The 10,150-nt window shown below is 48.6% G+C and overlaps 1 protein-coding gene across 1 annotated transcript; it reads left to right on the top strand.

Annotated features, from left to right (window-relative positions):
- The first annotated feature begins 1,205 nt into the window (after positions 1-1,205).
- LOC131669765 (probable citrate synthase 2, mitochondrial) lies at positions 1,206-10,059 on the top strand. Its single transcript, XM_058944886.1, has 5 exons — positions 1,206-1,419; positions 6,630-6,785; positions 7,695-8,146; positions 8,227-8,698; positions 8,775-10,059. Exons 1-5 carry the CDS (start codon positions 1,375-1,377, stop codon positions 9,042-9,044), a joined length of 1,395 nt encoding a protein of 464 aa, XP_058800869.1. The 5' UTR covers positions 1,206-1,374; the 3' UTR covers positions 9,045-10,059.
- The last annotated feature ends 91 nt before the right edge of the window (positions 10,060-10,150 follow it).

Genomic DNA, 10,150 nt, shown 5'->3' with positions numbered 1-10,150 from the left:
CAAATTCATGGACAATTTCGCTCAGCTCTCGAATGTTTATCGAGCCTATGTATCCATTCAATGCCAACTATAAATAGTTTAACGCTCTTACGAAAGAGTTATCGTGTTTTGAGACAATGTTAGGCACAGACATCCTTACTTTTGCAAACTCAACGAGCAAACTCTTTTTGGACTTTGCAGACGTAATAGTTTCAGCAAATAAATCACGCCGAGATATTCTCATCTTCCAAAAGATATGTATCATCTCTAGGGACATGAATCAGTCATTTTTTTTTTTTAAATTTCGAGTTAATAATAATTTTGAGTGTGTTTTCACAGACAGACAGTCCCATAAAATTTAATTGTTGAAATTCTTCTAATTGTAAACTATAGTAGTCTGCATAATGTGTGATTATCGTCAAGTCTGATAATCCAGTGCATCTCGACATTTCAAGTGCCAGTACTAACTTTTCTGATAAAATAAGAAAATGAGACTTTCAGAAAAATATATGTAATTGTTGCTGTTGGACGATTATGCGGGTAAAAGTTTGATCATTTATAACTTTTGTGAACGCATTCAAATGGTTTCGTTTTTCTAAGTAGTTTTTGATCAATTTTCGTAGCTCCACTTCAAATACATTGAAATAAGCTACACAAACCGGTTGCAAGCTCCAGAACTTTAAAATAAAGTCAGATAAAAGCATACAAAATTACTCGTCACGATTCCAGATCAACGAAGCATGTTGGAGCATTATATAAATCGATGAAGAAACTAGAAGAAAAACTAATGAACCGAGAGCGCTGATTAAATGGCCTGCTACGGGTGATTTTGTAAAGCTGTCACCAACAAATTTTCTAATAGATTTATCACCGCATTACAACTCGATCATAAGGCTTAATGAGTTTTCAATTTTGCTACCCAACACGTGGAATTGACAAACAAGAACTACAAAACAAAGAGCCGTCGATTCACTTTCAAGCACAATTCAAATCCAGCGCGCAAACGCAAAGCTCGTTCCATTGACCGACCCAAGGCAAATCGAACGAAAAAAACTTCATTCGAACAGTCGTCCGCAAGCTGGCGCTATAGTACGACTCACAATGCCCGAATTGCGCGCGCTCGGCCGCGATGTACTCGTTGTCCTCGTCTATCGTTCGATACTCGTAGTAGCTGTCTCTGTCGAGGAGAGAGAGAGAGAGAGAGCGAATACTGGCTGGCGGCAGTTTGGGTCTCTTTCAGTCTCGCTCCGTCCGCCGACTTGCCGTGTGCGCCCCTTCTCTAAGTGTATTGGGAAAAAAAGCAGGCCAGGTGCATCAGATACTCACACGGCACAATAGAGAAAAGAGCCAAAGTTTTTGTCAGTGTTCGCAAAGTTGTTCCTCGCTAATTCAAGGATGGCACTATTCCGTGTAAGCAGCCGCCGCTGTCTCGATCTCCAGGTACGTTCACGCCACCCTCGATCGCGTCCTCGTTTCGTCGCGTGTTGCGAGGCACCCTCTCCGCGCCCCCGATTGCCGTCGTCACTGCTTTTTTCGCTTTGTCCCCCTATCTCTTCGCGCGCTCGAAGCACGTTGTCGCGAAGTATATATAGAGAACGTTGCCTTATCTCGTCTGTTCCCTTTCTCGGCGAAAGTGCCAGACGCCACAGTAACCTGCTGCGTGGAAGGTCACACATGCCATTTCTGTATGCTACACGCCTCCAATTGCTTCCCTTTCGAATCCCTTTCTCTCTCTCGCTATCTCTCTCTCTCTTTCTCTCTCTCACTCTCTCTCTCTCTCTCTCTCTGTCCTTCGCTCTAACGTTTTTGCTTTTGCGTTTGGCGAACCATTGGAGAGGTCTTGCGGAAGAAGGTCGACCTCGTTAGAAAAAAGTGCTCTCTGGTATTAAGTACAGGGTCACTTATCGTTCTGCAGCCCCAAATCTGTACTCGCGTCTGTCAAGTAGCAGCCGTTATGTAACCATCGTTGGCGACTGGTGAGCCAAGCATTTTTTTCTCCTGCCTTGCACACCTGGGCACAGCCAAGGCGGTATCTTGTAGCTCAGGGTGGACGATCCATACGCTTCGAAGCTGCTGGCACATGGGAAGCGAGAGAGTATGGGGGAAACTCGCGTCGAATACCTACCTTGCCGACGAGACTTTGGAGCAGAGTGTCATAGGCGGAGGGGTGGCGACTATGCACACGGAGCCGAAAGCCGAAGGGATCGCGGTCAGGGAAAACGGAAAGATAGGGCGCTCGATATCAACCGTGGTTGCGTAATCGTGCACCCACCTCTTTTTTTTTCTCTCTCTTCTCGCTTTCTCTCTCTCTTTCGCTGTGCTTTTTTCGCGCGACTGTTTTTCCCTTCGAGGAGTATCGTTGTCCCACTTCGCGTCGCGGCCGAAGCATTTTGTTATAAACATCGAGAAGATAGCAAAACGTCGTGACACAGATTTCGCGCGGACGACGGTTCTGCGCGCGCGTGGAGGGATGTTGAGCGTGCCATTGAACCAGCTTCTTACTCCCGAGTGCTAAAGCCGCGCTCTCTTTTCGCAACTTGCCAATTATAGCGCCACCTCGAGGTCGGGTTCTCCTTTGCCGTGCTCCCATTTCCCCTCCCCCGCCCTGCCATCCTCGCTCCACTGCCGAAGTGTCACCTGTGCTACGCGGAATCGTCATCGACGATCGGCTGCTTCGTCTCCTCGGCGAGCGAGCGTTACGTAAAGATCGTCCCTTCGCGCACGCGAATTTAGACGCGAAACTTGCGATTACATAAAGCGCGCATCGTCGCGCGTGCTTTCCTTCGCAGACGAGTTGGATTTGGTAAAACTCGCTCGTCACGCTATGGAGGAGTTATTTTGGCGAGTCGACCAGCGCTCGCGCACTTGACCTTGCGCCTCTTTTTCTAACCACATGGTTGCATACTATAAAAGTGGACCGAGAGAGAGAGGGATTCACTCGACAGGCTATCCCTGATAACGAAAATAGCGACGGAACTTCGGAACAGCTGACTCCTCGTCTGAAACGCGAGGCTCCGTATTTTCGGCTGTAGCTGCAGTCGCGGCAATGACGCTGCAACCGAGGCTGCCTCATAGCAGTAATGCACAACGATAGCTAGCCGACGGCGCTCGAAGGTCGAGTTCATTCGGTGACACCTGCGTTTCCGCGCGATTATCTGCTTCCTTTTCGAAAACTCGCATAACGTCGGCGCCCGTCGCGTGCGAGTGAAACCGTCACCGGGCTTATATATAACGTGTTTACCTTTTGCATACCAACCGGGGAGTGTCGGATTTAACAATCGTCCGTAAACTCGAGACCGCGGCCAGGCGAGGAGCGTGCGAGCGAGCGAGCGGTCGGCACGCGCGCGACGCGCCGCGATTCTCCACCCGAGATTGGCCGAGGGAGAGAGAGAGAGAGAGAGAGAGAGAGCGAGAGCGCAAGATCAATGTCGATCGTAAGCGCTGGCACGAATTTACGCGGTCGCGATAAAAGACTCGCTCGTCCGCGCCGCTGCGCTCTTGCCGCGCGTACGTGTGTCCGCTCGGCGGCGCGCTCGACTTGCCTTTCGCCACCTTCTTGTCGCTCGTCGGAAAGAACGGAATCGCGCGGAGCATTACGTGTGTACGTGTCGTGTCTCGTTAATTAATACGCTTGCCGCACGAGAGGGAGACGCGTCGATGCGTGACGCGAGATTACCGTCAACGCTCCTGCGATACGGATCGTGTAGCCTTTTTTTCCTTGTCTTTCTGATTATCGCAATTTGACCGATAATTGATCTGCGAAGAGGCTTCTTTCAATCGAACGTTTCGTACCTATTTTTAAGATAATCACGCCTCCTTGTTACGCGATTCCCGATTTCCGATAAACGCACGTTCGTAATTCCTCCGACCACAAAAAAAAAAAACGAAGCATACAGCTTTCGTAGCGGAAGAGATAAAAAGTCCACGCATGAATGAACAGATCGTGAATTAGGTTTTCGTGCCTCTAACGGTAAATTCCATCGCGCGATCAGTTTCCGTGTAAAGGCCGCGCCGCGCTATGCCGACTTTTACAGCCTCGGCGCTGCCGCCCCGTGCGCCGCTAATCGTTCGCGCAATTTATTAATTTGTTTGCGCTCACGGAGCCGGATTTCGTAATTGAATCGCGATCTATCGGATCGCCCGATACGAATTAGCGCTGGTTCGCTGCCAAGACTCGTGCCACCCGATCGGTACCGGCAGGTCATTTCCCACGGCTGCTGCCACGGCGGCCCGTCGAGCCGTCCGAGCGCAGAGAGGGAGAGCAATGATATCTTTCCTGCGCTCGTAAATCTCGACGGATAGCAGGCCCTTCGCGGCGTGTTCCGGCCAGTCGTAGGCGGCCGCGTCGTCGCGCCTGACGTCATAGGAAAAAACGCGCTCGTGGCGGCGTGGCTCGTTATCTCGCGGCCCGTAATTTCACTGCTGTCTTCGGCATCCGAGGCGCGACGGTTCAATTGCCGTGGAAATTTCTGGAACCACGCGCACCCGAAGCGACAGAGCGCGCTCTTTGAAGCTGAAAATGTCACGATCGCCGATGCCACGCGGGAGCGAGAAGCGGGCACCGAGCGATCTTTCGAGACTCCGAGGAGCTTCGCCGTGTCCGAACGCGAGACGTTGCAACTCGGCCGAGGCGCGCGAAGATACAAGTTCGGCAGGTTCACAACCTTGAGGCTACCGCCGCGAATTTCCGCAAATCGTTGCCGCGGCGGTGCTCGTCTGCCGCTCGCGCGACGTAATTGAGCCTCGTGCCTCTCTATCTCCCTCGCCATTGACTTCGAAGCTCGCGCGCTGGTTCTTCTTTTTTTGTCCGTCGAGCTTATACCCAATAGGGACTCGTTGGCCGCCAACGCACCTTTTCGATTTCCCATGTCCATTCTTTTTTTTCTTTCTTTCTATTTTACGGCGATTGAATCTTCGATCGGGGAACGGCCGAAAGCTCGATTTTGTTGTCTCGCCGAGGCGCGCTGAAACTCTCGAAAATCCGTTTTCGCGCAAGCACGACGCCGCTCGATCGGTCCCGTTAATTATTCAGAGGTCTAGCCGTCTGCGATCAACGAGTGGGGAGTAATCGAGCCGTGGATCGATAAGTCAAATCTTGGCGATGTCGCGCGCACAGCCACGCGAGCTGTGCCGCCAGGCGATGCAGCTGCGAGCAGAGCGCATGAAAACAAGCTCACGTAACCGCGCGTTTCTTTGGTAAAGCCAAAGTCCCACGAGAGACGATAGCCCGCCGCCGTCGTCGTCATCGTCGTCGTCGTCGTCGTCGTCGCCGCCGCCGCCGCCGCCAACGATAAGGCAATTAACCTTCGGACTCGCTCCGGCCGCGATGCGCTTTGCATTGTTCGCGCGCGAGAACGAGAGAAAGACGCAAACTGCTTCGTTTTTTCTCTCCCCCTCGGCGCTCCGAAGGCGCGCGCGCGCTGTCGGGTATCGCGTTAGACGACTTTGCGCCGCGATAGCTCTTCTAATCGTCGAGTTGCTCGATTAATTTTTAGCGCGCTAATAGCGAACGACCGCTGATCGCGCCGCGTATCGCGAGCAGCCGTTCCGTTCGTTATCGCGATTGTTGAATTTTTATTGCTAAATATCTTGAAAGCGACCGATCAAATGTGATGAGGCATTATGGTTATCTGCTAGGATTGATTGTTCTGTAAACGAAAACGTTAATGAAGTGAAATGCCGCCGAACGAATTTTCGTGCGGCAAGAGTTCCGACGCGGCTCCCAGCTTCTGCCGAAATGCTTCCGTCGTGCCGTTCGGCATCGGCACTCGAAAGTCCGATGGAGCTTTCGCGATTCTAAATGTTTAATTGCCGCTTTCGAAACCGTCGCCGAACACGGAGCACCCGAAACGTCCCAGCAGCATCGCTTGTCGCTCGCTCGGCGCACAAGCCAAAAAGCCAGCGAGACACGCGTCCCGGAAAAGCGCATTACATAAAACGCTTTCCTGGCGCTCACGTCGATTTTCACCGCGCGGCGTCAGCTGATTTTTTGTTTACGTAACGCACGTCGTTGATTCAAGGTCTAGCGTGCGGCACGAAGCGGGAGTCGCTTTTTCCTCGCTCTCTCTCGCTCTCTCTCCCTCTCTCTCTCCCTCTCTCTCTCTCTCCTTCTCTCTGTCTTTCCATGTCGCGTGCACAGCCAATTATTACAATACCCGCCTCAGCGCGGGGAAGCTGCTAAATTTTTTCCTCGGTAAGATAGAGACAGATTCGCACGCGGATGAAACTCGATCCGCCATCGGATTCGCAAATGCGATTGTGCAAATTTACAAGTTGTCGACTCGTGAATCGCTCGCCGTGAAGCGATAAAAATACAACTCTATTCGCAGGATGATAAGTGCTGGCTGCCTGTCGTCACTGGAAGCGAGCAATTTTCCAAAAGCTTCTCGGCACGCTCCGATACTTTGCCGCGTTATTGAACGAGAGTGAAACTGCGCGTGCGCGCGTATCGCCCGGCGAAAGAGCGCGAGGCCGGAAAAAACCAGTCTCACGAAGTTTTCACTTTGCATTCCCCGAAGACCCGCACGATGAAACGAAAAAAAAAATGCACGAATCTTCTCTTTCGCGAATCCATGACGACGCGATTTTATAATTACATCGACGATCCATTTGAATAACAAAAAGCACTGACGTTGCGCTTACAATTACAGAAGCTGAGCAATGGCGTGGGAATTCGGGCTTTGTCCGATAGCTCGACTGACCTCAAGAAAGTGCTCTCCGAGAAGATTCCCAAGGAGCAGGAACGCATCAAGAACTTCCGCAAGCAGTACGGCGCCACCAAGGTCGGCGAGGTCACCGTTGACATGGTGAGTCTCGCGCATTTCCTCTCCTCGGCCGTGCACGCATTTACGATCTCCGTTCAACAATGCGCGCGGCCTTCCCGCGCAGAGGTTACAGCTAGAAAAAAAGAAGACAGCTATGCGAACGGTCGTTCGAACGCGAATGTTTTCACAGGACCTTATAGCGCTCGGAATAGAGTCCAGCGGTCGAGGGCAGCAAAGCCTGCTTGATGTACGGCAAAGGAGCCCGAAATCAATGATTATCGCGGGGAAAGAAGAAAAATCGATGACGAGTGCACGGAAAGACGAAATTTCTCCAACGTATGCCGATAAGATTCTAACATTCATTATTCACGCGGCTTTTCTTCTAATTGCACGTTTTTTTCGGGCGCGCGTCACTGTCACCATGCGTGTCGCGATATATGTGAATGCCCCCTCTCCGTCGACTTTATCGCTCGCGCGACTCACGATCAGCAGATACTTTCCCGCATACTCGTGGCGCTTTTTCGACGCTTTTCTCGACATCCGCCCGAGCTGAAATAATAATCAATGAAAGGCGCATTATTGTAGGCGAATATCGGATGAAAAGGGATTTTTTTTGCCTCTGATGATAGTATGCGTGTACGTGTCTGTGTTCGCGTGATCTTTGCGGAATAGGTCGGCAGCGTGCATTTTCCGCGTATATTCAATCGAATCGGTTACTCGCCACTTTATAATGCAAACGCCAGCCGTTATCTTATCGGAGCTTTTGCTATTCACTCCGCACAAACTGCAAATCGTTGTCACACAAAGTTTGATGTTTAGCATTTTTTTCGGGATGAAATGATTTGATGAGAAAGATCAAACGCGAAAAATTCCATGATTACCGACACGGTTATTTATTAAAATTCTGCTTGATCTAAATGAAAAAATAAATTATTACGTAATAATTTTCAGATGTACGGTGGCATGCGAGGCATCAAAGGTTTGGTATGGGAGCCCTCAGTACTCGACCCCGAGGAAGGCATCCGTTTCCGTGGCAAATCCATTCCCGAGTGCCAGAAACTGTTACCTAAAGCTCCGGGCGGTGCCGAACCCTTGCCCGAGGGCTTATTCTGGCTGTTGATCACCGGTGACGTACCGACCGATGCCCAAGTCAAAGCCATCTCGCAAGAATGGGCAGCACGCAGTTCCTTACCCTCCCACGTGACCAAAGCACTCAACGACTTTCCCAAGAGCTTGCATCCAATGACCCAATTCTCCGCCGCAATTACACTTCTCAACAGCGAGTCCGAATTCGTTAAAGCTTACACCAACGGCGTTCACAAGAGCAAGTTCTGGGAGACCGTCTACGAGGACTCCATGAATCTCATTGCCAAGCTGCCTGTTGTTGCCGCTACCATCTACAGGTAAATTTTCTTCGCCTCTCGCAAAAAAAAATATTCCAAGACCGTTTAAGTATCTAAAAATTATTTAAAATCGTTTGCAGAAATATCTACAAGAACGGCAAGGGAATCGGCTCGGTGGACGCTGGTAAAGATTGGTCGTTCAACTTCGCCACGATGCTGGGCTACGATAATCCCGAATTCATCGAGTTGATGCGCCTTTACCTGACGATCCATTCGGATCACGAGGGTGGCAATGTATCAGCTCACACGACGCACTTGGTCGGTTCGGCACTATCCGATCCTTATCTATCCTTCGCTGCTGGTATGAATGGCCTGGCTGGTCCACTTCATGGTTTGGCCAACCAGGAGGTACTCGTTTGGCTGCAGAAACTTAGACAACAAGTCGGCGATAACCCGAGTGACGAGAAACTCAAGGAATTCATCTGGAATACCTTGAAGAGTGGACAAGTCGTACCTGGCTATGGTCATGCTGTGCTTAGGAAGACCGATCCGAGGTATTCCTGCCAGAGGGAGTTTGCACTTAAACATCTGCCTAACGACAGTTTGTTCAAGGTAAGTTTTAATATTCTGTAGGAGATTTGAATTTTCATTTTGTGAAGCTAATTGTAAAAAAAATTATCCAATGTAGTTGGTGTCGCAAGTCTACAAAATTGTACCACCAGTACTCCTGGAGACCGGCAAGGTAAAGAACCCATGGCCAAACGTAGACGCTCACTCCGGTGTTTTGCTTCAATACTATGATATGAAGGAGATGAACTACTACACCGTGTTGTTCGGTGTATCTCGTGCCCTTGGTGTATTGGCCGACTTAGTCTGGTCACGAGCTCTTGGTCTGCCGATTGAAAGGCCCAAATCCCTCAGCACCGACCTCCTTATGAAAGCTGTGAAAGCCGCTTAAATTTGCTTCTCATCACTAAGAGCAAAAACACAAAAATAAAGAGGTCCGACGAACTGCCACTATATACGATATCACCTCACGATGGCTTTAAAACAAACAAGAATCATCGCGTGGTTACGAAAAGAAAAAAATCGAGTATTCGTACGAGTTGTGCATGCGAGAGAGAATGTGAGCGAGTGAAAGAATCCTATGAAAGATAAAAAAGAACCTAGACAATATTATTGTGTGACTAGTATTAGTCGGCAACAAAATATGCCCCTCGTGTCACACATATTTAGAAGTAGTACGAAACGAAATATGTGTCGGTGCTACTCCGTTTTAGCAATACTCCCCTCTCCCCTTACACCGAGTTATATTCAGCTCTGTTGCTGGTCAATCGAATCATTGTGTCGTCATGTTTTTTTTCTCTTGTCTTTTAGAGTTGTCGTTCGGAAAAAGGAAATTTGATTTTATTTTTCCTTATTATCTTTAATCATTGTTTCTCTTTTTTGTAAATTACTTTGATTTTCGGATGGTTGATCCATCGATGATGATAATGATGAGTACGAGCTGACTTGTGAGCACACGCTTAGGCTTTATTTATTCAATAAAATCGCGTTAAAGTCGTTGCGATCGGGACACTCTACTCGCTTTTTATCGTGAAAAAAGGGAAAGTTGGAGAGTCAATCAATCAAATCAATAATATGTATAAATAAAAATAACAGATGTAAAATTGTAATGTTCATTTTGCCTTTTATTACTTTTTTCATTTTCTTCTTTTTTCACTCATGAATTAAATTGTCATCAATTAAAATTATTGTTTCGCATCGCGCATTATATATGTACATATATATGCGCGTGCGCGCACACATACACATACAATTTGTTAAAAATTAGCAGAATACAAAAACTAAAACAACAAGTAGTCGTTCATATTTATTAGAACAATTGTAATTCATCGATTACCATTGGATACAAGAAACGAACGAACTGGACGCATATAATGAGAAATAAAATTAGCAAAAAGACAAAAAAATCTGGTCTACAACTTCATTTTTTCCCTTAATCTTGTTTTTCTCAATATGAGAAAATAATTATTTATTTTCCACTCTTTACACCTATTTTCC

The sequence above is a fragment of the Phymastichus coffea genome, unplaced genomic scaffold, assembly GCF_024137745.1.
Source record: "Phymastichus coffea isolate CEN01 unplaced genomic scaffold, Cenicafe_Pcof_1.1 PCOF00096, whole genome shotgun sequence".
NCBI lineage: Eukaryota > Metazoa > Arthropoda > Insecta > Hymenoptera > Eulophidae > Phymastichus > Phymastichus coffea.
This window is presented reverse-complemented; position numbering and strand designations above follow the sequence as displayed.

Excerpts from the sequence above, each read along its gene's own strand:
- LOC131669765 (XM_058944886.1), top strand. The coding sequence starts at position 1,375 with ATGGCACTATTCCGTGTAAGCAGCCGCCGCTGTCTCGATCTCCAG. Across the intron at positions 1,420-6,629 it reads GCCGCTGTCTCGATCTCCAG|AAGCTGAGCAATGGCGTGGG; the intron begins GTACGTTCACGC and ends TTACAATTACAG. Across the intron at positions 8,699-8,774 it reads CTAACGACAGTTTGTTCAAG|TTGGTGTCGCAAGTCTACAA; the intron begins GTAAGTTTTAAT and ends TATCCAATGTAG.